The sequence below is a fragment of the Alosa sapidissima genome, chromosome 6 (assembly GCF_018492685.1).
Source record: "Alosa sapidissima isolate fAloSap1 chromosome 6, fAloSap1.pri, whole genome shotgun sequence".
Classification (NCBI taxonomy): Eukaryota; Metazoa; Chordata; class Actinopteri; order Clupeiformes; family Clupeidae; genus Alosa; species Alosa sapidissima.
The window spans coordinates 4,467,526-4,495,329 of NC_055962.1; the positions used below are offsets into that span (position 1 = coordinate 4,467,526).

The 27,804-nt window shown below is 45.0% G+C and overlaps 1 protein-coding gene across 5 annotated transcripts in view; it reads left to right on the forward strand.

The window, feature by feature from the left end:
* col12a1b (collagen, type XII, alpha 1b) overlaps positions 1–27,804 on the forward strand; it is a 72,468-nt gene that overhangs the window by 13,872 nt on the left and 30,792 nt on the right. For 2 of the 5 annotated variants that reach the window (XM_042094599.1, XM_042094602.1), the window contains exons 13-36: positions 4,937–5,206; positions 6,874–7,140; positions 7,511–7,703; positions 7,908–8,032; positions 10,125–10,274; positions 11,758–11,877; positions 12,154–12,318; positions 12,491–12,637; positions 13,231–13,373; positions 15,002–15,131; positions 16,606–16,751; positions 18,246–18,375; positions 18,797–18,933; positions 19,367–19,496; positions 20,461–20,600; positions 20,868–21,000; positions 21,109–21,129; positions 21,763–21,902; positions 23,221–23,350; positions 24,544–24,692; positions 25,604–25,733; positions 26,306–26,445; positions 26,842–26,971; positions 27,368–27,507. In XM_042094599.1, the coding sequence (XP_041950533.1) occupies positions 4,937–5,206; positions 6,874–7,140; positions 7,511–7,703; positions 7,908–8,032; positions 10,125–10,274; positions 11,758–11,877; positions 12,154–12,318; positions 12,491–12,637; positions 13,231–13,373; positions 15,002–15,131; positions 16,606–16,751; positions 18,246–18,375; positions 18,797–18,933; positions 19,367–19,496; positions 20,461–20,600; positions 20,868–21,000; positions 21,109–21,129; positions 21,763–21,902; positions 23,221–23,350; positions 24,544–24,692; positions 25,604–25,733; positions 26,306–26,445; positions 26,842–26,971; positions 27,368–27,507 (3,506 nt within the window). The remainder of the gene's footprint in view (positions 1–4,936; positions 5,207–6,873; positions 7,141–7,510; positions 7,704–7,907; positions 8,033–10,124; positions 10,275–11,757; positions 11,878–12,153; positions 12,319–12,490; positions 12,638–13,230; positions 13,374–15,001; positions 15,132–16,605; positions 16,752–18,245; positions 18,376–18,796; positions 18,934–19,366; positions 19,497–20,460; positions 20,601–20,867; positions 21,001–21,108; positions 21,130–21,762; positions 21,903–23,220; positions 23,351–24,543; positions 24,693–25,603; positions 25,734–26,305; positions 26,446–26,841; positions 26,972–27,367; positions 27,508–27,804) is intronic. The other 3 variants (XM_042094600.1, XM_042094601.1, XM_042094603.1) reach the window with 3 other exon arrangements.

Sequence of the window (27,804 nt, forward strand, 5' to 3'; positions counted from 1 at the left end):
CATTAAGCGGTAAAACATTTCCTTGAATGACTCCTGCAAGCGAAACAGAAGTCAGCCTGCTGGTATGAGGTAGCTGCTGGATTTGGGGGCAGGCTTTACCCATAACCTAAACTTTGAGAGAGGCAGGAATTTGGCCTGCTTGGGTACTTAGGCTGCGAGGGAGCGAAGGGGAGAGAGGGATACAGTAGGAGGGAGGGAGAGGAGGAGTGAGAGGAAGAAGGGAGGGGAGAGGTGGAGGGTAGTTATGAGTAATTTTCCCCAGTGCCATTTACCTTGTGAGGGCTTGCCTGGAATTTAAAGGCACTCTCCACAAACCATGGAGCGTGTGCTTTTCATTGGGAAAGACATAGAAGAGGTGCTACTCTCTCTCTTTCTCTCTCTCCCCCATTCCCTTGTCTTCATTTCCCTGCTTTCCCCCCACTCTAACCAGAAAAGTACCAGGATCAGAATGATGAATGTATTCTGTCTATCTTGCTAATCCCTCTCTTTCAAAACATGTCCTTTCAAAAAAGAAAAAGAAACACTGAAATCCTTGATGGTATCCAGCCCTCCCCTCTCTCCCTCGCTGTCCAGAGTTTGGACAATAGGCCTACAGTGGCCTCTGACCTGAGGTGGACTCATTCAGTGGGCAGGGCTCTTGGAGCGAGTCCCGGCCTGTCGTGTTCTCCGGCTCACGCTGCTATATTTTGCCTTTGGGCCAAAGAGCCAGCCTCGTGCATCTTCCTCTGAGTGCTGCTGAGGGCTTTTCTCTGTTCGGTTGGGTCCATGGCGTCATGCTGTTCCACTTTCCACGGGCCCCTTGTCTCTCCCGTCCTGGTTTAAAACCCAAACCTTTTCTCTGTGTCTTGGGGATGGGGGCCATGTTGTCTGCATAATGTACTTTTACTGGAATCAATGCAATGGCAGGAAAATTTCCTCTTGGGATTCATGATGCCTCTCAGCCACTGGAATGGTCTGTGACATCACTAGGGAAAGTAGTGGAATAATTGCAAAGCGTTATAATAGTTTTCAGATTTTGGTACTTTATGGCTGTACTTTAAAATTATGTGTCGGCTGTCCAGGGACATGCTATAGTCTGCATGTGGCAGTGGACAGCCATGACATGGAATTAATTTGTTCCATACAGTATGATGGATATTTCTAAGTATTATTTGCCTTTCCAAACAATTACCAGGCGCCTGAATTCCCATCTAATTTGGTAATTGACCAGAGGGTAAAAAGTAACATCCTCAACAAAACAGTAATTTTCACTTCAGCCACATGGACATAGTAAATGACTTTTATTTTAAAGCATGTGTGTATGCTTACATGTGGCCCTTTTCTGAGTGGTTAGCCTAATGTTCATCATATGCCGCAAATGGAGAAATAAAAGTTCAAACAGCATAAACAAGAAGAAATGAGAAACTAAAGCTCAAGCCTGCAGTGCAGCCGAGTAGGTGGGAAACAGACTAGTGCTGTGGTTCCTGTGCGGCCGGCTGGCCAGCTGATTTGGTCTGGCCGTGGTTTTGTAGCAATTCGTGTGGATGCGCCACCTGAGAGGCCTCTTGAGGGATGGCCGTTTTTGCGATCTGGCATTTGTCAGAGCGGGTAATACGTTCAAGCTGGCTGCCGCCCGCCACCGCCACTGCTGCTCTCCCCCATCCCAACCCCGGGGACGTAACTAAAACAAACGTGGAGGGGGTAGACGGCACGCTTTTTTAACACCTGCAGCCACTGACCCCCCTCCCCACACACACACACACACACACACACTCTTCCCCGCTCTCACTTCAAACGTATAGTTTTGTTTCCAGGCCATCTCCATTTGCTCTGCTGGCGCCTGTCACAAGGGGAACAGGCAACAAACATCGCCGGCAGATTTCCTCCCAAGTTGGAATTTCATCTCCGAGCGAGACGGAGCGAGCGGGCGGTTTTGCGCCTTTCGCTCGGCCGTCTCAAGGCTACGCTCCCCCCTGTTGAAAAGGCTGAAAAGCTAAATCAGATCCTGCTGTCTGGAGATGGAGTACAAACAGCAGGGTTCTGTGCTTGTTTGTGAGGATGCTGTGTGCACTTGTGGCTCGAGGAAACTGTTTTGTTGTAGTTGGAAGCAATATGGGGCTTATACATAATCGGCCACAGTTCACTCTTTGCCCCTGAGACTGAGACTCATTATTTCAGGCAGATTTGGAGGGAGACAAAAGACGAGAGAGAGAGAGAATGACAAGGCAATACACATGTATATCACAGATGGATAGAGATAGGAGGATAGGAGGATAGGAGACAGAAAAAGATTGAGAAAGAGAAAGAGAGAGGGAGATGGATACCCATGGGACTGCGAATGTGTCAAACACCCAAGCGGGGTAGTGAATTTACTGTGGTTTTGCTCAGCTTTGCCTCATGAAGGGCTTCGGAAAAAAACGGGCTGTGGGTTGCCGGCAGGAATCACTTTTGCCAGATTCCATGTGAGCGCAGACTGCTGGTCTTATTTTCCCCTCCCCTCACTTTTCCTTCTCTCTTGCCCCCTTTTCTCTCCCTCTTTTTCTCTCTCTCTCTCTCTCTCTCTCGCTCTCTTCTCCCCCTTCCCTCTTTGTCTGCCTCCCTTTTTAAAAGTCCATACTCACACAGCTTTGAAAAGAAGACTTTTAAGTGATTAAAGATGGAAGTGAGCAAAACTCTTCACTAATGACAGCAGCCGGATCTCTGAGAAGGAAGCAGTCGTCCATATGTGCAGTGCGGAGTGATCTCTTTTAACCTCCTGCACACTGTATTTTTCTTTTTTTACGTCTTTCAAAGGTTCAATCTTCCATGCTCACACCGCTTTGAAAGTGGGAGCTCTTTAAAATGATTGAGTATGGAATTCAAGTAAATCTTAACGAAAGGTGGCTGCTGTTTCTCAGAGAATGAAAGACAGAGTATGTGAACCCTCCACATGTGCAGTAAAATTAAGGAAATGAGAATTAAGCCAGGGCTGGAATGGGACGCCTAAAAGGAATATTGTCTTTGATAGATTATTTCTGGCGTGGCAGTTGGAAAGACTTGCTCTGAAATCAGCCACAGCTTGCTTGCTGATCTATAAAATTAAACACATGCTTTAAAGGTAATCTCTGTGGCCCTTCAATTCTTCATAAGACGACGAAAAATCATTTTTCCCCCTCTGAACTAAACGTCCCTGTATTTATTGCTTAAATGGACATGTGTTTTCATGTTGAACGGATTGGAAACCCTGACCCTCATATTCATCAGTTATTTCTTGTGGGTCTCAGTTTGATTCCCAGTAAGCAACAGAAGATAATGGATTTTTCAAAAGCAGAAAAACCTCTCTGGTGCTCTGGCCGAACGTCACTGTGTTATAACATAACTCCATCATCTCACATATGCTGAAATCACTGTGTTATAACACAACTCCATCATCTCACATATGCTGAAATCACTGTGTTATAACACAACTCCATCATCTCACATATGCTGAAATCACTGTGTTATAACACAACTCCATCATCTCACATATGCTGAAATCACTGTGTTATAACATAACTCCATCATCTCACATATGCTGAGATCATTGAGACAATCAGGCACTGACCATCTGTGACTGAAGGGAGGTTTTGAGAGAAAAATGACATCCATAAACAAGGGACAGAGGTGTACCAAGCGGCTAGCATTCCCCAGCCGGTGCTCAAGCAGCGCAGCGCATAAGGCAGGCTGAGCATTTGGCCGCAGCCCCTGTGGCTGTGTGTCAAGTTGAGTCAGTGCTGGGAGGATTCGAATTGCCTGGATTCTCTGCCTGGGCGTGACACACACCAGACAATGAATGCAGCAGGTCTGACCACAACTGGCATGGAAACACTGAGCTGCAGACATCACAATTGATATATTAATTATTGCATCCGTTTTCATTAGCAAACACAGGCCCCGGGAGGATGGTGAGCAGCACGTGTCTGCTGACTTGTGTGAAAAGTCTGTAAATAATGCTAGGTGGACTGGCCACAGCCACTTGGCCCGTATGGGAGTTGAATCAGAGTTGGCCTCGCTTTGGTGAAACAAATCTGTTGGTGGTGCGCAGTTCTCCCATGGCTCGGGCTCAGGGAAGGGCACACAACATGACCGCATGCTCGGACACTCTTACTTTTACTTCCCCTGTGTGTGTGTGTGTGTTTGTGTGTGTGTGTGTGTGTGTGTGTGTGTGTGTGTGTGTGTGCTGTGCAGATGGCTCAGATCTGGGGTGAACTCAAGAAGGAGTCTGCTGTTCACTGTGCAATAATTTAGTGTCAGAAAAAAATGAATGCACCCCATCTGGAATAAAATACATCATTGATCAAAGAGCGTCCCTCATTCCAGGCACTTAAAGTGGTCTGGTGACCTTCAAGCTGACTTTTTATGGTGCTCTGCGTGGCTTTCAAACAAGTGACTTCAGTGCCAATGCATATATCTTATCTTTCTTTGTAGTCTTTATTACCTTCACCAGGTGTGAAGCTATGTTGTCCCCTCTGTGGATTTATATCTTGTATTAGGATCTTTTTAAGCCACACACCTGCACAGATGACAAGTGGGTAGAACGGTAATGGAGAAAAATGACTTTTCCACTACCATGCATCAGAATATCCTCAGGAAAAGGAGGAGTTCATCCCATTGAGTCCATATGAGTCCCTGAGCTGCACCACTGAGACCTGGGATGTGAGGTGTTCAGTGATAATTCTCAGTTGATTGTCAAGCTAGTTCTAAAATATGTCCCTAAATTATGATTTATTTCACAAGAACACGCATAGTGTGCATGTGTGTGTGTGTGTGTGTGTGTGTGTGTGTGTAAGTGTGTGTAAAGGGTGATCCATTAAATCTACTGTAAAATCCTTCCCAGGAGAAGTATTTAGGTAATGTTGTTGGGTTCATGCAGTGTCTCACAAAGTCTCATCCCACCTTATTCATGTTGTTTTTTGCTTTCTCTCTCTCTCTCTCTTAGAGGTGGGTTCCCCTAGAGACCTGGTCACAAGTGATGTCACAGAAACCAGCTTTGTGGCCTCGTGGACTGCTGCTCCTGGGGGCGTGAGGTCCTACCGTGTCCGCTGGAACTCCCTGTTCACCCAGGAGTCAGGAGAGAAGGTGGTCAGTGCGGGCGAAACCTCCACCATCTTGGATGGCCTGACCCCAGAGACCCTCTACCGGGTGTCCGTGTTTGCTGCATACAGCCGAAAGGAGTCTGAGCCGCTGACTGGAGAAGAGACAACTGATGGTAAGTTTATAGTCAGTAAGTAGTGTTGTCGAAATGTAGAGACTTAGATTGCTAACCAGACTGTAGTATAGTTATTACCCACAGCCACACAGAGTCAAGCCTTTCTAGGTAAGGGGTTAGAGATTGGAAAATACTTTCCGAAGTGTCATTGTGGAGTATAAATGCTCGGTCAATTTCCCCTGAATAAACAATGGTTAATAAAGGCGATATTTGGATTAGGAAGTAAAGCAACCTCCCATGCTATTCAAAAGTACATCAGGAGCCATGTTAAGTCCTGTCATGGGCAGCCATCCATAACATTGACTGTCATGGCATTCTGTTTTCATGGATATGTCACGGTTCTATCAGAATATCTTCCACCGCATCTAAAGCTCTGAAAGCAAAGTGACTGTGTGGGGGCCTTCTGTTTCTTTTCCTGCATGGGAAAATCACACAGGGCCAGATGTCTATTATAAATTATAAGCTAGCATTTTCATTAGAGCACAGCAACATCGGATGTAAACACAAAAGCATACCTCAGCATCCTTCTCAGAGCTAGAGCCAGACTTTATATGGCAGTAATATTTTTACCAGCTTGTCTGGCTCAGTCTTCCATTAATGTGCCTTGGAAGCATTCTTCTGCCTTGAGAGTGGAGCGATTGGACACTCCGCCTCCAATGAAACAGCTGGAACGGTAACCAATCTGCTGCTGATCATGCCCGCTAACCAAATCGGACTAGTTCTGAAGTTAATTGACGTCTTGACGGAGTTTACTTTCAACGTGCCCAGGTCTGGACATGTATGTCTGATCTGTAAAGCGCACTCATAATCTTCCCGTAACTTAGGTGATGACAGTCCTCAGTCTCTACCACAAACACTGAATGAAAAGAAATGAAAAGCCCAGAATAGGAAAAAATAAATCACTTCAGAGTCCTTTTTTGGGATGGATTCAATAAAAGCGTCTGCTAAATGACTAAACTGTTTTTTTCTTTTTTAAAAAAGGATTGGTTCAGAAGTGGACAATTTAGATGCTCTCAGCAGTTTTTCTGCTGACAGATAGCCCCACACAATAAGGAAAAGGGATTGAATGTGTACAAAAAGGCCCTTTGTTTGGCCTGCAAGCTGTGCTTAGTAATGAGCCTGAACTCTGTTTAGTAACCAAAAGCATTGAGCCATGTTTAAACTGATTAAGCTTCTCTGAAGGTTTTTTAAACTTGTTGTGAAGACCCCACTGTGAACTATCACTAATCCCAAGGGTCTTCCACACCTGCTTTAGATATATGCAGACAAGTTCATACTTGTCCATCAACACAGTGAAATATTGGAGTTGAGATAACCGCCAGTAAAAAGTTCTCATATTCTTGGAAATTTTGGTTGGAACACTGCTGAACATTCCACACGGATTGAAATTTTGAAAATTTCGAAAAGTCCAAATAAACACGAAATGACCAGGATAGGTGAGGGGGTGATTTTCAACATGTCAAATCATGACAACACAACCATAAATCAAGCAACCTGTGCTCAAGGAAGCCAGCCCTATCTGTCAGTCAGATGGCCGTATTTTCCAAACATTTTTGTTTAGGCGATAAGATCTGGCAAACAGTCTTTCAGCTGTCTCTCAGCCTCACCTCTAAGTGTCTTCTCTCTCTCTCTCCTCCCTTCCCTCCCTGACTCTGCACTGACATCAGCCTCCGCAGCGGCCAAGAAGCTGACCGTGTCGGACGAGACCGAGCGCACCATGCGGGTGACGTGGCTGGCGGCACCCGGTAAAGTGCTCAACTACCGGCTGAAGTACTCGCCCCAGGCAGGCGGTCGTGAGGTGGTGCTCAAGGTGCCCAGCAACGTCACCACCACCGTCATGAGGAAGCTCCAGCCCATGACGACCTACGACATCACCGTGCACCCCATGTATAAGCGCGGAGAAGGCAAAGCAAGGCAAGGAGTAGGAACGACACGTACGTTGGTCTATAAATTCAACCCTCCGACGGGTCGCTGTGCTGTGCTGTGCTGCGCTGAGCTGGAGAGCATGGTGGGATTGCGAGGGTGGTGTGGGGGAGGGGGGGGTTGTTTGATGAAACCCAAGAGCACAGCTTATGCTGGGGAGTGCCCACACATGTGCGTAACTAATGGATTCATTAGAGTTACATGTTTTGAACTAGAATGATGGATCTCATTCTTCCATGTAGCAAGGATGGAAAAAAATATATATATTGTTAGGGGTCTGGATTTGGCTGCTGTTGCAAGATTGTGGTTGAACTGCTAATCTCTTGAAATGAAAATGTGCTGATTTTTCTTTCTGTTTTTTTTTCTCTTTCATTTCTGCAGTCTCACCCTATAAACCTCCCAGGAACCTTCAGACCTCTGAGCCCACAAAGACCAGTTTCCGCGTGAGCTGGGACCCAGCTCCAGGCAACGTGAAGGGCTATAAGGTCACTTTCCACCCCAGTGACAATGATGTGGACCTCGGGGAGCTGCTTGTAGGCCCTTATGACAACACAATCGTTTTAGAGGAGCTCAGGTAATTTATGAACTTAGCAGAAGTAGTATAGCCATTGGTGTTTGTCTAGCGGGAAGTATTTGGCAGTTTAACAGTGCTACTGCTCTCATTAGAAACCAGGATTTAAAGTCATTTACAAAAGTAATAGAATGCAAATGGTGGAGCTCTGTTTGCTCTCTCTCTGAAGATTTAGGGGTAACTGGGTTCGTTTCTTCTTTCCCTCAGAGCTGAAACAAAATACTCAGTAGCTGTTTTTGGAATGTTTGACGGAGGGCAGAGCATGCCTCTTGCTGGAGAGGAGAAGACTACCCTCTCGGACGCACCCGACCCCCCCTCCTTTGAGGACTCTGGTAAAGCTTTGTGCACCAGCACCATTCACAGTCACCAGAGACAGTATAGCCATGCATAGTCCAAATTACAGAGGAAGTAAGCCACTGATGCAACCATAATTATGACCACAGCTCCCATGGTAGCTGCCACCACAACCACTGTGTCTGCAGAATGGCTACTCTGTCGAGTTATTGCACACTAACTCCATAATCAAAACAGTCTGTGAATACAATACAGATCATAGCAAGGCCAGGGACTGATAATGTAAACTAATTACTGTAGCAGCATTATAGCTGGCTCTGCTCAATGACATCTATCTAAAGATCTGAAGTCCACTTCAGAATGGTATTCAGATCATTTACACGCATTAATACTTTGAATTAGCCTTGGTCTGTTATTGTCCCCTATTTTGCCCAAATCTGATTAGCCACACTGCATTCTTACCCTTATGAAACAAGGCCAGGCATGACTGTGGAATGAACAAACAAATAAGGGTGGCTGCTGTTGCATCTGTGTTTTGCATATATATTAATGTGGCTGTGTGTCCATAGAAGCAAAACACCATAATCCATATTTCCTTGTGGCAAAGAAGGAGCAATGGAAACATTTCTCCGCTAGCACTTAAAATGTTTTACGACTTGGAGATGCCGGGAGAGAAAGAGAGAGAGAGAGAAAGTGTGCAAGTGAGTGCCAAAAAGGGACAGGCAGCAGTGAGATGGTGTGTGTGTGTGTGTGTGTGTGTGTGTGTGAGTGAGTGAGAGAGAGAGAGCAGGAAAGTGAGAAAGACTTAAGCAGTGGGTTTCAGAAACTGCTCGACGGCACTGCACAGCCACATAGCAGCGTGAGGCTAGGAAAATGTTATGTTTTTCCTGAGACTCGTGAGATGCTGCCCTGACCCTGGACATGCACCCCCTTCCCCCGTAATAGAGACCAGATTCAGGGACCCGCAGCCGACCTGACGGAGCTGTCGCCTTCCAGTCTCTGGTGTTGAAGTGCCCTGCCCAGTCACTCAAGCAGAACACAGGGGGAATCGTTCAGTTGGGCCGCATACACGCATGAGGCTGGAGGGGTGGGGAGGCAGTTTAGGTGTTCAGTGGAAAGTTCCGTGTGTCTAATGGAAAGCTTGGTGGGGTGAGAGGGATGTTTAGAATGATGCTTTCAAAAAGTCCAGGAAGACAGTCTGAAAATGTTTGGTATGTCATGGTGGCCCTGGGGAATTGCCCAAGGAAATGCCTTTTGATTTAGAAACACATTAGGGCAAAGTTTGGTGTGACATCACATATACTATACAAAAAGGAATGTAAACAAATAACAGGAAAATGAGTGTACAACAATGCAAACTGGTGAAAACTAGTTTTGCTTTAGAAGCCTAACATGTATATGATACACTTCGGACAACAAAGATCCTCACACATGCCTTTGTAGTTACTCCTGAATGAAGATTTCAATAATAACCTTTTTTCATTTTCAGTTGCAGAACTTACACTCTGGCAGCACACTTTCCAAAAAGTGTGTGCCTCTATTCTTTTGAGTCTTTTAAGAAATCCCTTTTAGCTGCACAGGTGTCTAGAGCAGAAATTGCTGCTCACACAAGGAATGCACAATAATTCTCTTGAAGGAACAGCTCGTAGATCATGCTTCAGGGGAGCTCCTTTTGTTGTTCTGCAAGACAAAGTCCATGACCGCTCCAGATACACTCCAAGGCCATGGGCCAGAAACAAAAAACGCTTTTGGATATAACAGGAAGGATGGAAGATTAAGGAAGAAAAGAAGATGAAGATATTAATTCATCCAGTGCAAAACAAAGGAAATGTTTTTGTGACAACTATGAACTGCTACTATGATTGCTGTAATTGAAACAGTAAAATATGTATGTCAATATACTACTTTTTGCTTTGTTGTTTTTTTTTTTTCTTTTTCTTTTTTATATCCATTTTTGCTCTGTGCCAGAATGGAAATGGGGCCATTTCCTTTCTCAGGTCCTCTCTCTTCCTCCCTCCTTCCCTTACTACCTCTCCACTTCCATCCCTTAGTATTGTTAAGGTCTTTTGAAGGTCATTGTTTGATATGAAAGTTGCCTCTGTGTGAATATGACCTCCTTCCTCCTGACAGGAGCTCAGTGTAACACCCAGGCAAAGGCAGACATGATTCTGCTGGTGGACGGCTCATGGAGTATTGGTCGCCTGAACTTCAAAACCATCCGCGCTTTCATTGGTCGTATGGTTGGTGTCTTTGACATCGGTCCACAGAGGGTCCAGATTGGTGAGTGTTTGATCTGTCATACAACCTCTGACACCAGAGTTAACTCTTCTTTAAAAGAATGGATTCTAATAGTCCAGGATGAGTTTGTTTGACTGGGATAGTTTTCGAACTCCTTCAGGCTGCCGTAATAGGCCGGGAGTTCTGATGATCAAGAAAAATATTCTGTAACACTTTATTTTAGCAAAGAGATGTTAGCCATTAATACATAACTAATATGTGTGGTAACATTCCATAATAAGGTGCCATAATAAATAGCAAACTAACTAGATGTACCTCATAGCGGTACAAAAAATGACTGCTGCTCAGTCCTGTACATCCTTTCCGCGAAAATAAATCACACTAATCAATTTGTCTCCATCTTTTACTCCATCCCCCACTCTTGAAACTTTTGTGTATGCTTGTTTGACATGCCTGTGTGCGTGTGTGTGCGGCTGCACAGAAAGTAGCCTACTGGCACTGAAAAGGTGAATAGATTGTAGAATAGCCAAAGAAGTTGTAGCATTGTTATAAAACCTTTAAAATCTCTAAACAATCACAAGTAGGGCAGTTCATCACAGTTCATCCATTGCAACTGGATTGATGAAAGGTCACTTACACCTGTAGGCTACATTGTATGGGAAAAGCAAAAGGTATCAGCATAATGTTATATTTTTATTTATTTATTTATTTATTTGTTAATAAACAAAAACATCTCTGTCAGTTCCATGCCGTTTTCAACAGCTATCAAAAACAAAGGTCATTTTTGGATAGATGGATTTTTTGTGAATGTTTTTTCTTCTGCATAAGATTTTAGTCATCTTTAGTTCATGTGATAGGCCTACTTTATTGTCAATGCACAAATTGAGTAACAGTAGTCTGAAACGAAATGCTGTTTTACATCTAACCAGTGGTGCAAATAACTGACATGTCCAAATGGGGCTTGATGAAATGCGTCGCTAGACTGTTCATACACATTTTAACGGGCCAAAGTTGAAGAGCTGTTGTCCGTTGTTGTTCGTGCAAATATAGGCTGATTCATGTTCCCTTGCATTGTGTAACTGAGGTCCATGGCTTGTCTGGCTTTCACCAGACCAAGCTCAATCTTTTAAGAAATCAAAAAATAAATAGCGGGCAGATCAGGCTGAGTTCACCCAGCCTAGTCCATAGGCGCCCGATATTGTTTCGATATAATTTTCCGATTGAGATATCCACGCTTTTACTTAAGTAGGGTTGTCATTGTGGTACTTTTACTTTTACTAAAGTAAATATTTCTCTGCGTATTTGTACTTTTACTTAAGTACTGAGTTTCAGTACTTCCTCCATCACTGCTTATTATGGAGTGTTACCATATGTGTATGTATTAGTGCTCAATAAGATCTGTGTTAAGCAGCACCATTGCACATTTATTAGGTCTTTATGAGAGTTTATGATGATGTTTGTTGTGATAGGCAGAAAGACTGAGTCTTAGGATCTCAACACTTGTCTTCCTTGTTCTTTGTGATAGGTCTGGCTCAGTACAGTGGAGACCCCAAAACTGAGTGGCACCTGAACGCTCACCCAACCCGTGACGGTCTGTTGGAGGCTGTAGCTAACCTGCCTTACAAAGGAGGCAACACCATGACAGGTACTTAGTTCAGGTCATTTCCTGAGAGAAGTTGATTCATTTGATCAAATCCGAATCACATATCTATTAGTGTATGAAAACAAAATGTTTAACCACAAAGCCTGTCACGATGGAACTACATACAAAGATGATTATAAATTGGTAGTCATGCTGCGTTAGTTCGTAGTCATACACAAGGCCTTGCTTTAGACATTGTTCAGAGCTCAGAGCTTGTGATTGCCAGATGAAATTTAGGTAAAGTCCGCTTTTGACTGTTTCACCTACTCTTTCCCTTAGGTCTGGCTCTTAACTACATCCTACAGAACAACTTCCAAGAGAGTGTGGGCATGCGCCCAGACTCACGCAAAATTGGTGTGCTCATCACTGACGGCAAATCCCAGGATGACATTATCAGCAACTCACAGATCCTTAAAGATCGGGGCATTGAGCTCTATGCCATTGGTGAGTGACCATTGTCCTCCTTTTCGTGATAGCTTTAATGGACTTTAATTTTGTTAACATTCTTTTTTTTCCAAAAACGTTGCAACGACTTTGTTTAAACCTACGTAAGGAAACAGAATTTCCACAAAACAAGAAAATGACTTGCAGGTGGTGTGTGTGTTGTGGGTTGTAGGTGTGAAAAATGCTGATGAGGGTGAGCTGAGAACCATTGCCTCAGACCCTGAAGAAACCCACATGTACAACGTCAATGACTTCACTTTCCTATTGGATATTGTGGATGACCTCACCATCAACCTCTGTAACAGTGTCAAGGGTCCAGGTAAAGTAATCCACAGTCTCACATCCATCTCCTTGCATATTCATGGTAACACCAAGCGTCTGGATTCTTCACAGTCACCCAGCCTCTTATGAAGATCTCTTGACTTAGCCAGGTCAGTTTGATATATGGAGTATAAGCCTTGTGGTATTCACAAAAAAAGCCTGAAGCTTCTCCAAGAGATTTTCTTATAGTATATTAGGGAGGCACTGTGCTGGTGGTTAAAACTTGATAAGCTTGCGAGAAGCTATGCAGATTTGTTCCCCTCAATATGATAAACAGTGTTGGAATTTGGAGAAAACAGGCTCTTCGGAGAGTAATGGGTTTTGGCCTTTACTGCAGTCAGAGTGAGATAGATATAATCTCCAGTCTTCTCCAGTCAAGCATCATGGATGGTAGTTTATGATCAATTTTAATATCTTAATCTAAAAATATAGACAATGGCTGTAAAGCCTCCTACGCCAAAAATACTTTTCCAGAGTGGTGATATATGGCCCACCAGTGGAAAGGAGATGATTGAGAGTGAGTAAGAGCAAGTGCACTCTGTGAACCATTCGACATGGCTGCTCAACTTTCACCCTTGACCCTTGATCCAGGAGGAGGCCCGGGGACGCCCACTGACCTTGAGACCTCGGAGGTCACCCACTACTCTTTCCGTGCAACGTGGATTCCTCCTGATGAGCCTGTGGAGAAGTTCCGCATCGAGTATGTGCCAAAAGCCGGAGGAGAGACCAGAGTGGTAAGAAGACCAACACCTACCTTTTGTAAACTGCAGTGGTGTTCCCACTTGTGCCTCATTAAATGCAATGTAGGAGGGTGGAGGGTTGTTAATTAAGGTTACATGAATTAATATTAAGGAATGCATTAGGTAATCTATATTAACCACATACTTCAGTGTAATTGAATACTGTTTAGGTTAATTAATGAATTGCATTGTTTCCTCAATGTGTTGGTGAGCATACGAGTGAGCTACAGCACTTCATCATCACACACCACATTTTATTTGTTTGCATTTCATTTATTTCAAAGCATCACTGATGAGGTTGTGCGTGTGTGGGTGTGTATGTGTGTGTGTGTGTGTGTGTGTGTGTATTGTGTGTGTGTGTGTGTGTGTGTGTGTGTGTGTGTGTGTGTGTGTGTGTGTGTGTGTGTGTGTGTATTGCACGTGCCCTTGAGATAGGGTTCACATGGAGAGTGTTTATCTGTTGGGCTCGAGAGCTCAACTTCACAGCCTGTTGGGCTCAGCTCAGCTCAGCTCAGCTCAGCTCAGCTCTCCCCCTTCCCCATATTGCAAGAGTGGGGCCTGGAGGTCTCCCCTCTCCACTCCTTCCCACAGCTAGCTCCTCGCTGGCTTGTAAAAACCAGCCTGTGGCACTGAGCGAGACTAAAGTGTGGCACTTGAGTTTCTCCGGGGCTGCTAAATAAACTGAGTCTGAGCTAGCACAAGTGTTCCACATGGACACTTCCTCTGGCTCTGGGACAGTTTGAACATTTTAAGTTACTCAATTCAAGGCACACAATTCAATACATGCTTCAGTCACACTCACATAGACAGGTTATATTTTATTTTTAGCGCATGTGTTGTGTATGTGTGTGTGTGTGTCAGTGCATGTCTAAGTGTGAGAGCATGCGTATATTGTTTTGTTTTGCTTCGCTTCAGTTGATTCTACACTAGTTGAAACATTCAGTGTGACCCGTAGGGCTTCCAACACATTTTAACGATGAATTCCAAAAACTCCTTGGATGCTGAACCCTTGTTGGGTGAATCAAGGTCACTGACGTCTCTGTTTTTCTCCTTCTGTGATTCACTTTGGTTACTTCTGCTTTTCAAGAGAAGTAAGACAATAGGACACACAGAGGCTTTCAAATGTGTCCTAAATGGATCACCCTGAGGACAGTTGACAGAGTAGGGTAGGCTAACAGAGGCTAAAGACTAGAGAGCATAAAAAAGATAAATTTGATAATGATCACAGCACTACAAAATATTTTGAGTATATGGCCCAAGAGGTTGTTTTCATAACCTTGCCAAGGAGGTTTTGTTTGTGGTGCAGTTTGTTTGTTTGTCTGTCTTTGTGTTTGATTGTGCAAAAACTAGCTATCCAATTCTCATGAAACTTGATGGAATGCTGTAGCATAGGCCAAGGACGAACCCTTTTCATTTTGGATTGGCCCTCACGGCCTGCTCTACCCAGCTGCTCAGTGAATTTAGTTTCACTTATACTAATATTGAGAGATCTCGATAGGCTATAGATGTACAGTATATTTGCCATTGGTCTGTGCTGTTCGAGTGTCCATCTAGTTACTGTATGCATGAACAAGGTTATAACAGGACTCGCTCATTATTGCTTTGTCACTGTGTTTGGATAGGCGTTTGCGGATGGAGAGGTGCCCACCATCGTGCTGGAGAACCTTATGCCCATGACCGAGTACATTGTGAGAGTGATCGGTGTGAATGGAGAGGACAGCGGCGAGCCCCTGACAGGAACGGAAACCACCCGTAAGTACCTGAGTCTCACACTGATTAGTCGATTAGCCCACAGATTAAAAGTTACTGGGGAATTACGCTTGGCACAAATAAAGTAAGCTAAGAGGAGAATGATGAAAGATGCTTTTCAACACAGCAATGTTTCATTTCGATTTGGTGAAAGCACACTTTCCTGCTGTCCGTCTTTTTGCTTTTTTCTCTCGTTTCTCATTCTTTCATTTTTGGTCAAGGATGAACATACTTTTTTATATTTTTATTTCACTCCCTGTCTTCCAGTTCGGCTTCATGTCTGTTGCTGCTCCATGTCCATCTGCACCACGTCTTCACTCAGTTACTCAAAGTAAACCTTGAAAGCACTTCCTCCGAGGTCTGCAGCCAGCATTATGTAATTGTTTGACTGACTCTGGGTCAGTCACACTTGGGAATGACCATAGCGATTTGTCTGTTCTCCGGAAACCATAAACAGTTGTCTGAAACTCATCTATTTTTGAAGAGATTGTTATGAAGGTAATTTAAAAAAAGATCACATAGTGGTTTTTAATATGAATGATAAAAACCATACAGATCCCATATGTTATTGTGCTGAGGTAATTCCTGTTTTCCGTAAGATGACCAGCTGGAAAATGCATTAGCCACAAGATCGAATTTGTTGCTGAGAAATACTACACTGACGTTTCTCGCCTTTGGTTTCATTACTGGAGTGGATAAAGAAAACTCACATCATTTACCATGATGTAAAGTACACTTTGGGCTTTAATTTGTCCTTTTTCTCCTTTTATAGATTATTTAAAAATATCTCTCTATGATATTTATAGTGTGGATAACAAGACTCGTTTCAAGACCGTAAAGGGTACTTATCGTTTTGTCATACACCACTTGAACACTACAATAACGTTAGGTCATTGCGGCTTCCTTTATTGTTGCTTTGAGCTAAGGCTCCAACTTGGACCTTCACAGTTACGGAGAGACCACTGCTTGTAACCCTGGGCTTTACTCGGAGTGGAGCTCCTTATAAATGAGTGTTTGCGCCTGTGATGTGGGCTATAGGGAGTTTATCACACTCATGATAGCGGATGCCTGAAGTGAAGTGTTGAAAAGGCCTCTCTCCTTTCCTCTCTATCTCCCTGTCACTCTCCTGCCTCTTGTCTCTCTCGGTTTCGGCTTAGATTCATCCTGACTTTCTCTCTCCCCCCTCTATTCTTCTGCCTGTGTCTGTGTAAGCACACTGTAGATGGAAAGTCCCACTGCAAATCATAAGCCTGTTTGTTTGATGTGTTTAACTGAAGGTTTTGATTGTTCTGTTGATTTTTGTGAAGGGTTTGTTGGTTTTTTGATTGGGCTGTATCCCAACTGCTAGTTGCTTGGCACCCTATGCCTTCTTTCCTCCTCCATAAAGCTTTTTGAAATCTACATCTTCCTGTAGATCCATTCCTCTCTTTCCACTCACTTTCACTCAGATGTGTTTTTGGTTCTGTGTCCATCCCAGTGCCCCTGCCAGCAGTGAAGAGCATGACCGTGTACGACGAGACCCTGACCACCATGCGAGTGCGCTGGGAGGTGGTGTCTGGTGCTTCGGGCTACATGCTCCTGTACAGCGCCCTGAATGCCACTCAGCCCACCACGGAGAAAGAGGTAAGCCTCTCCACTCCTTTTCAACCATCCTTTGTCTCATTCCTTCATCTATCCATGTATCCATCCATCCATCCCATCCCTGTGGGCTGTCCCTAATCTGAAGAAGCAACAGCAGCCACAAACCACCACCTCCTCCGCCAACCTGACCTGCTCCTGCAGACACCCCCAGGCCCCCTCTCCTCCACCAACCTGAGCTCCTGCAGACACCCCCAGGCCCCCTCTCCTCCGCCAGCGCTTTGTGCGCAGTCAGCATTTCCTGCTCCAGTTTTTATAAGCTCCAAAAGGCAGCGCAGCAGCAGCAGCAGCAGCAGGCTGCCTCCTGTGCCAGTGGGGCCTTGAGTCACTCCAGATGGCTGCCGATGTGTACGGACCTGAGCCGAGAGACAGAGAGAGAGTGAGAGTGTGTGTGTGTGTGTGTGTGCGGAACAGGAAAGAGCAGGAATGAGCCTGCACTTTTTACAGCGGGTGTTTCAGGCGAGCAGACTCTCTGGACACACGGGGTAATGGGAAGGATGAGGTCATGTTGGCTCCTCACGTCTTATTTCCCCCCTGAAGTCATTGAGATGATATGAACCAAACACGATTTGAACAGATGCTATTTTCTGGGAGGAAGGAGGAGGTGTGTGTGTGTGTGTGTGTTAATATGTATAGGCGCATGTATGTGTCTGTGTGTGTGAGAGAGAGAGAGAGAGAATGAGAGAGAGAAAGAAAGAAAGAAAGACTGCTGTTAATTCTAGATCCTTTATGTCCACCCCACACTGCTAGATCCTTTATGTCCACCCCACACTGCTAGATCCTTTATGTCCAGCCCACACTGCTAGATCCTTTATGTCCACCCCACACTGCTAGATCCTTTATGTCCACCCCACACTGCTAGATCCTTTATGTCCACCCCACACTGCTAGATCCTTTATGTCCACCCCACACTGCTTCCCATACAGTCATGCTAATAAAGCAATTTTAATTTGAGAGAGAGAGAGAGAGAGACAGAGGATGGTTACTATGTTATACATGTAGCTTTTTCTTCTTTTTTTGTTCCTCCCTGTGGTCAGAATAGTGGAAAAGTGGACCAGTGTCAGGGGAGCCACAGAGGAGCGGGTCTTAGTTATTTCTGTCCACCAGCTGCTCACTGACATCCTCTTGACAAGCTCTGTCTGGTTGTTGTGTTCATCACTGACGTCTGGTTCCATTTACTTCCTCCCTCGCTCCCTCCCTCCCTCTGTCTGTCTATGCTTCGACTCTTCTGTTTGTCCTTCCTTTATCTTCACTACACTCCCTGAATTCCCTCCTCTCTCTCTTCCTGTCTTCCTCACTCACTCTTTCATTTTCTCTTGGTCCTGCTTTCCATCTATCCAACTCGCTGTTGCAACATCCTTTCCTTCCTCCTATTGGTCTCTCCACCCCCCCCCTCTCTCTCTTTCCATCTCTCCCACCCTCCCTCTCTCTCTCTCTTTCCCTCCCTCTCTCTCTCTCCCCTCTGTCCCTCTCCTGCAGGTGCGCGTTGGAGCCGATGTGAGTGATGTCCAGCTGGTGCAGTTGCTCCACAACACGGCCTACACACTGTCCCTGTTTGCGCTCCACGGAGAGGCGGCCAGCAACCCGCTCACAGACACCGGAGTCACCTGTACGTCAGCCCCTGCACCCCCCCCCCCGCTGCTCTGTCCTCTAGCAACTGTCCTATTCATAGTTTATGTGCCCGCTGAGGTCTCAGTGACATGATACATCATCTCTGCTGTCTGCATGCTGGTCTCAGGCCACAAGACCAAACTTACATAGTTGCTCTTCTTTTTTTTTATTCGTCTTCAGATAAATGTGTTTCCAATATGTTCTTTACAGATTTGTAACATATAGACATCGTTTCACAGCTTGTTATTACATACTACCACTCCCCTGTTCAGCTCATTCAATTTGTTAGCATAGCATACTGTATAAAATGTATGACATGTAAAATAAAATAAAAAATGTAGAACAGAGGAAGAACAGACCGAGATGACAAATCAACTTTCCCTGTCCCTCTCTCTCTCTCTCCCTCTCTCTGTCCACAGTGCCCCTGCCCCCAGCAGGCAAGTTGACCATCACTGATGTGGACCACAGCAGCATGAGGCTCACCTGGGATGCTGCCCCTGGCAATGTCAGAAAATACATCATCACCTACAAGCCAGAGGAAGGAGACCTCAAAGAGGTAACACCAGATGCAAGGGAGTTAGAAACATGCCCACAAAGGGGCACACATATTCTGTATTTATTAGACTTTTTGGTCTGCCAGTCTGAAAACATTAGAAGTGAAAGGAGATCTCTGACGGTGTTAGGGAGATTTGGCTTGTTCTGGGAAATGATCATATGATAATGGTTGTAATTTTCAGAAATCATTCTCTTGGTCTAGACGTTAAATGACACAATCACATGAGAAAGATTCACCACAAAGAAAATCTTTCTCTCCCTCAGAAGCACTGTCAGTCAGTTTTGCAGTAATCTATTCAGAGCTCCAGAGCTGTTTTCCACAACCTTCATGGACATATGCAAGCCTCAGACTGAACCCTTTGAAAGCTAACTGTGAGTAGGGCCATAGCAAACCTCAAAGTAAACTAACTTACTGAAACATTTCTATCTGTCAGGTTGAAGTGAACGGCGATATAACCACATTGGTCCTTACCAGCCTCATCTCCCAAACTGAATATGATGTTGCGGTTACTCCAGTGTACGACGAGGGTCCTGGAAACCCAATGCTTGGAACTGCTATCACAGGTGGGCAAAATATTGATGGGTTGCCGTGGCAACGAGCTTTAAGAAACAGCCGTGCTAGACACCAGATTTCTCATACGGCCCAGAGCTAAGGCCAGATCCCTGGTGTGAAGATGTCTGTTAATGCTGCGGGGAGCACACCGCTGTGGAACGTTTTGTGCGTAAACTGACCTGCTGCTTCAAGTGTTTTTTTCCCCTTTCTTGTCTGCTCTCCTTCCTCTGCCTTCACCACCCCCCCACCCCCCCACCCCCTTCCTCCTTAGTTTTTGTCTACGTCTTGCTGCAGTTCTCTGCGTCTATCTCTACAGCCATCCTTTTCTCCCACTCTCCCTCCCTCACGTCTCCCCTCCTCCCTCTCTCATCTCGTTCTGGCCGCTCTGGACACATGCGGTCGGTCTTACGCCATTGCACTCCTGGCGGTGTGCGTCTGTCTCCCTGCTATCGCTCCCTGCATGGGGCCGTGCCGCTCATTAATCCCACATGAGCAGCCAAGCTGTTGTTTTTCAGCCCTGTCACACAAAGGCACTTCCTTTTCACACACAAACATGGGTCCGGCACGGCACGCACAGCCACACAAGAGCCGCGGTGTACCGCGCACACCCCGCTTTTCACTTTCAAGAAAGGGGGGTGTGTGGAAGGGGGGGGGGGGGGGGTCTGCAAGCAGTACCTCACATGGTCCACAGGCCTGCTGACGCCATTAGCTTGCCTCATCATCCAGGATTCCCTTGTAATCACGTCCACTCCGAGTCCTGTTTCTATTTCTCCCTCACTCCTTCCTTGCCTTGCACCCCCCCCCCCCCACACACACACACACACACTTGTTCAGCAGCATATACTCTGATTCAAAACGTCTTTACTGGCAACCGTGTTCAATGTCCAATATTGCCAAAACAACTATGTGTCCCAATCAATGGAATCAAAGTGTTTCTAATCTCTGTGTTCCTCGCTTGTCTGTCTGTATGAGTAGATGTGGTGCCCGCGCCCAAAACCCTGCGCTTCTCTGACGTGACCCAGACCTCGTTCAGAGTCACATGGGAACATGGAGCCCCCGATGTGCTCCTCTACCGCGTCAGCTGGACTAAGAAGGGAGAGCAGAACTTTGAAAATGTAAGTGTTCTGACCACAACATAATTAAGCACAGTTTAATCATTCATAGTTCATAGTTGCCAAATATAAATCTTGTTCAGAGAGTTAATTACACCATTTGTACGAGCTGATTGGCAGAGTGTTTTGGCGCACATGATCAATTCATCCAAGGTAATCAAGTGGCTTGGAGGATAAAAGGGAATGAAAACATAGAAAAATCAGCATAAACATTTTCCACAGCAAGTGTTCTATATTTAGAACTCACTTCAGGAACTGTGCTCCCACTAGGCCATCCTGAACAGCGATGAGACCTCACTGGTTCTGGAGAACCTGGACCCAGATACTCCCTATGATGTGACCGTCACCGCTATCTACCCTGATGAGTCCGAGAGCGAGGACCTAATGGGAACCCAGCGTACAAGTAAGGCACCCCCGCAAACCTCCAGCCCCTACTCGCCAAACATTCAGAGAAACTTATTCTGAACTTGAGCTCTAATAACTTTTTGTTCTCTTCAACGTCTTTTTCTAGAACCAAAGAAAATAGACACTGGTATGTCTTTACCTCTGGAATAGGTTAAGCTATCATCATATTAAACCAAAATATTTAACAGTCATGCAAGTGATCATGATAAAGTGTTAATAGAAACACACTTTAAGTTTTTACATCTGCATGCGCATTAATGAGCTCCAGTCTCACAAAAAAATAAAGCTAGGTGTGACCTCTTAAAGAACCGGAGCGAAAGTTCCATCAGAAACACCGGCTGCCAATCATCATGTCATCAGTTCATGTCATCCACGTCTTTCATGTTGTCACCGTGTCTCATCTTATCACTTGTGTCATTCCATCCTACCATCTGTCATCAAATAATTTGTCATCCATCAGTGTCTCAATTTACGAGCCATCAGCTAAATGGAAGTGCATGTCATATGTATAACCCGCCTGGCTGCATTTGTGTACATTTGTTTCACTTTGGCCAGCATACACCACCCCATCATAATTTCTCATAATTCCCCTCGGCTTCATCCAGCTCACTCACCCCATGTGACCCTTGGGAGCAGCAGCCATCAGACTGCGAGGGGTCCTGTAACCCTCCCTTGCAGAACTCCGTGAAAGTAGTGACCTTCACACGAGGCTGTGTGTGTGTGTGTGTGTGTGTGTGCGCGCGTGTGTGTCTGAACACAGATCCCATCGGACCTCCAGCCAACCTGCGAGTCTTCAACGCCACCACCACCACTCTCACCCTCCGGTGGGACCATGCCCCTGGCCCAGTCGTGAACTACAAGATCACTTACCTCCCTTCGGCTGGAGGGAAGGCCATCTCTGTAAGTAGGACAAGACTGTCTGTGTGTGGACGAGTGTGTGTGTCTGTGTGCTTGTATTTAGTGAAATGAACTCAGATAGTCCCTAGTTGATTTTCTGCAGCACAGAGTGTTTCAAGGCCTACGATGTTGCCCTTATGCCCTTATGTTGTTAATTATGGTAGGAAACCTACTGGAAAGCTGGAAGCTCTAGAGGAACAGCTACGTAGATATCGTGTAGTGACTCATCTGGAGCCCAAACAAGGTCTTTCCTATACCTTTCAGCAACCCCACACACTTGATCTCCATCCCGTATCTGTAATGAACGATTTCTGGGGGGAGAGTAGGGTACGGCCTCACATTTTACTACCCATCGTAGGAAAATGTTCATAGCCATTCAAGAGAATTCTGGCAAAGGCCCCTCTTTTTCTGTTTCTCCCAGTGTTTATGGAGGGAAGCATATGTAGTCAGATGCTCAGGAATTTGGCACTGTGGTACAGTAGTATCAGTTAGTAGGCGGCTTACCAGGATTACATTACTTTTTACCTCAGGTTATGCAGATGTCTTGATAAAAGACTTTGATTTGATCCCTCAGACATTAGACAGACTTCCAAAGAAAATTCTCATGAAAGATGTAAATGTCAATAATCATCTATCAGAGTGATTTCAGGAGACATCTGCATGGAGACGGAGCATCATAATACATTGTAATCTTGTTGGAATGTCTTGCATGGATTAGGGACTGTAGATGTCAATTTTGTTATTTTGATATAATCCACTCATAGCATTAGATGTTTATCAACAATTTGTTGATGATTTAAAAAACCTTGTATGAGCAGACTGACTACATTAACAATGCATAAATCAAACATTTGTTTGCTTAAGATATTGTGGCTAATTTGTTGTAGATGCCTGATTGTTGTTCATGACCTCCGGAAACACTTAATTCCAAAATTAATCATGGAGCTATGCATCTCTTATGAAGGTAATCCTCAGAGTGGTCTAAGAAGCAAAATGTTTACTCAGTAAAGGCTGCAGGATCTAGAGTGGACCACAGGGGAGTCTTCACGTTGTTCCTTTATGAGCTGAGGGAAAGTGGTCCGGCATCCCACTGGTAGAAGATTGGGATGAGGTTATTCATTCAGTTGCAGATTTATTAGACCTCTGTGACAAACACTGACCACATCATGTCAAAATTAATAAATGTCCAAGTTGATATACAAGCTTTGTGTTTGCGCTGGGTATGTTTGGATTCCATTTGAATGATAATGACAAGCGTGGAACTCTTGAGCAACAACAACAACAAAAATGATTCAAGTGTTGATATGTCTCTTTCAAACAGACTCAGGTTGGAGGGAAGAAGAACCAGGCCGTCCTCCAGAAGCTCACTCCTAACACCCCCTACAATATCACCGTGGCAGCGGTTTACCGCAGTGGAGAGAGCAGAGACCTCTCTGGACAGGGAACTACAAGTATGTCATCTCAACACTACAGCATTGATTTATAGCAATAGCAGATATTAAACTTTTCTTGTTGAGATAATTTGCCAAACAGGAATCTGCTTCCCATCTCTGGGATGAATGCTCATGTTGCATATAGACTTCAAGCATGAAAACACTCTTTGGTAGAACCCTGCAGTGTTCGGCAAAGAACCTTTTGATGAAGAGTTCTTTGTGGAAACCTTTTTCCATATCAGCTTTACATCAGTTTTGCATACAGTAGGACTACTGTAGTTCAGACCATATCCCACAAATAGACAGCTCTTCATCACACTTAAGTCCTCCTGCTCTCCTGTTACAGCCTGTGGCGTCCCTCAGGGCTCAGTTCTTGGCCCCTTTCTCTTCCTAATCTATATCTTACCACTTAGACAGATCCAGTAGGCATGATTTCTCCTTTCACTGCTATTCTTACAACATCCAGTTTAATCTCAGTACCCACGCCTCTGCTGACTCTCCTTCCAACACATTAACAGACTATATTTCAGATTTAAAAATTTGGATGCATAACAACTTTCTCAAACTAGATGCGGAAGACTGAAATGTTCCTGGTTGACCCCACTCACTAAACCATCAAACATTTTTGTCAGTGTGCATGTTCAACTCTCACCTCTTATTAGAACTCTTGGTGTGTTATTCGACTCCGCACTCAACTTGGATCTCCATATCTCGGTAACAACACTGCACAACTCCATGCCTTCATTATTTCCCGTATTATTGCAATTCCCTTTTTATTGGTCTCTCCAAAAACGTCAATAACCCCAAAACTCAGTAGCGAGGTTTCTTTCCCATGCTAAGCACCCTGCCCACATCACCCCTATCCTCTCCAAGTTTAAAATTCTTACCTTCAAAGCCCTCCATAACCTGGCTGCCCTCTACCTCAGTGAACTCCTGACCCCATACTCCCCATCCCACTCCTTTATGTCTTCTAGCAGTCACTTTACTCACTGTCCATCATGCCAAACTCACTAAATCTAAACACCCTAAATCTCTCTACAACTGCCCTTCCTTCACCCTCTTAAAGTCTGACTTCAAAACGTTTCTTTCCATGAGCATATCTCTTCCTTCTCCTCCCTCACGGCTCAGTGTATTTTCCTCCCTTTCCTGTGTTTTGTTTATCTTTGTTTTTATTGTCGTTTGTATGCTCACTCCGGTCTCCTACCCCTTAGGACCCTTGGGTGGAGTGAGAAATCTGCAGGTGGTAAACCCCACTATGACCACCCTGAATGTGCGCTGGGAGCCAGCCGAGGGCAAAGTGCGCGAGTACAAGGTGGTCTACGTGCCAGCAGCAGGCGGGGCAGAGAGCATGGTAGGCATGGTAGGCATGGTAGGCATGGTAGGCATGGTAGGCATGGTAGGCATGGTAGGCATGGTAGGCATGGTAGGCATGGTAGGCCCGACAGCTTGCCACTCCTCGAAGCCCCTGACTGTTGGTTGTAATGTGAATAGAAGATTTATTGCTCTAGATCTCCGAGTCTGAGCGGTCTGATTTAGGAGCATAACAAAACTAAATATTAGGAGAGCTCAGAGCGTACTGAGCATCCTTGAATTATACGCTGGTTCTTCTGGCTAGCTGTAGATTGAGAGGCTTCCTGCTTCACTCCATCCCCCATCTGGCCTTCATCAGTATTAGTTTTAGCATGCAGAAAGGTCTCATTCCAACTTGTGTTGCAGTGATGCATATTGGGTTTGACTGTGAGGTGAGTCATCCTTAACAAATGATCAGGTCAGTTGGCAGGGACTTAATTCCACTCTTCTTCCCTATCTCTCGCTCTAGTGTCGGTGAGCAAAACAGAGCCCCCCCCCCCCTCTAATTACAAAGTGCACTCGGATGGGAATCACCCTCACAGCTAAATCAAGTTCTCTTGATTAGCGCATAGGGTATAAATAATACGGCACTCAGCTTTGGAACGAACTTCTCTGACGTAACCATGGATTTGTTTACAGGCGTACTCACACAGAACTCAAATTTTTTGAATGAAGCGTCCTCTATGACGTGTCACATTAGTTGATGTACAGTACACCTCCGACAAGTCACCATCAGGGTTTATAACACACTATCACTTCACTTAACAGTAATTGGCTTTGGATGGCCCTTACTATGTCAGACCTTCATGTGAACACACAAATAGAGTGCAGCTAGCTAGGGGAAAAGGTGTAGTAACTAGTTTTGGAAAAAAAAGCCAGAATGTAGGACTCTATCTGAAATATTTCTGGACTGTTCCACAGGAGCAAGTAGCTGCCACTTCCACCAGCACTGTCCTCCGAGGCCTTCAGCCTGACACCTTGTATACCGTCACACTGGTCCCTGTGTACGTTGAAGGGGATGGCAAGCGCATGTCTGAGAACGGGAAAACAAGTGAGAGCATTTTTACATTTGCATTTATTTATTTAACAGATAACATGTATTTATTTTTTATCCAAAGCGACTTACATTATGTCAATTATATTACAAGGGCCAATGTCTCCGGAGCAACTTTGGGGCACAATGGTGGAAGCTGGGAATTGAACCCACAAGTTTTTTGGCTACTGCATGCTAGCCCAAGTCCTTAACCACTATGCTACCACCGCCCGTGCATTCCTAGCCAAGCCGTTGCTACTTGGGATGTGCAAACAGTAGAACAAAAACGAGGAGCGCACATTTTTATGGTTGCATTTGAACATCTGAGACTGCTCCCAAAAATAATGTAGCCCATAGGGCTGGGATGAGTAACAGTTTGGCATGGCTCAGTAAATGTGATGTATTTGGAGCATGATGGATGAAATGGCAACATGGCACAAACATCCTCAAACAGTCTCAATGTGATCTGAACGGCTCTCAAGTACGCCATGTGATGCAACTTGTTGGCCTGTGCAGCGAGATGTGATGTCAGATTTTGGGAGTGGGAGCCAAAGCAGTAAAATGAAAATATTGTGCTTTCCCTCCACCAGGGCCCTTGGGTGGTGTGAAGAACCTGCGTGTGACTGACCCCACCATGACATCACTGAACGTGAAGTGGGATCCAGCTGATGGGGCCGTACGCCAGTACAAGATCTTCTTCGTCCCCACTGCCGGAGGACCAGAGGATATGGTACGAGGACAGCATATTCATGCAGTACACGAGGACATGCTTTTTTAAATCCACCAAATTAAGAACACTGCAATTGGAAATCCCATTCACTGATGCGAGGAACCGAGAAAAACAAACCTATTTCAAAAACTTTCATGATGGACGAATGTTTTGGAGTCGGTCTGTAAATGTGATTGACAAATTGTTAATCTTTTAATATATATTTCCATGCAACAATTACGGATGAAAAATACAGACTTTGTATGCAATGGCCTTACTACGTACTATAATCTGTTACTCGCTTAAAAAAAATCCACTAACTAATCTAATAACTGCTAATGTGAGTGCCACCTGTAGATGCCAAGGCCTACAGGATGCTGCATCTCTAAGGCAATGTCTTTTTTATGTTTTAAACAGGAGCAAGTCCCAGCTACCCAGACCACTATTGTCCTGCGGAACCTTAAGCCGAACACCCTTTACACTGTGTCAGTGGTGCCCGTCTACCCTGCCACCGAGGGAAGGCGTCAGTCTGAGAACGGAAAAACATGTGAGTTGATTCTACCCAGTCTCTCAACTGTCTAATGTACAGAATCCAGTGCTACACTGACAGGCCCAATGAATTCAGATGGTTTTCCATGAAAAGAAAAGAATCCACCTAGACAGAAGAGAGCCTGTTTAATGTAGCCAAATAAGTCTGTCGTGTGAACAGTGTTGATTATACTTGGCCCATAAGTGATCTCCGAAAAGGGTCGAGTGGAAACAGCTCAGGAACATAGTAAATTATTATCTTCTACATTCTAATATAAACATACAATGTATCTCATACTCAGAAGCAGAGAGTTTATATCCAGTTGCCATAGAGAACACAGCATTAGCCAAGAACAAGAGCTCCTCAGTGGATCTTAACTTCGATTATTTACTGTTCCCCCCTCTTATTTCCCAGTGCCCTTGGGCGGAGTGAGAAACCTGCGGGTCATTGATCCAACCTTCACCACCCTGAACACAGTGTGGGAGGCGGCGGATGGGAACGTCCAGGGCTACAAAGTTCTCTACGCTCTCGCCACTGGGGGACCTCAGATGATGGTAGGAATGTCTGACTGGCTCAGCTTTTATACTCTCCGATCTAGGTCACAGCGGGTTGTTACTGAGTATTGCATGCACGAGGTCACCGAGGGTGTTCAGTACCGCTTCCAGCATATTTCTCATGACCTAGTTGAATGTCAGTTCAAACGCTGGCTGTCGGTTTTCCAAAGAGGCGCAGATAAAGACAGCGGCACAGACAGACTTATTCTTCTCATTCATTCAGAGTGAAATCCCTCTCTACATCAGAGAGCGTGTAACTCAATCCATGTCTGGCCATGAGTCTCAGTAAATGACAGT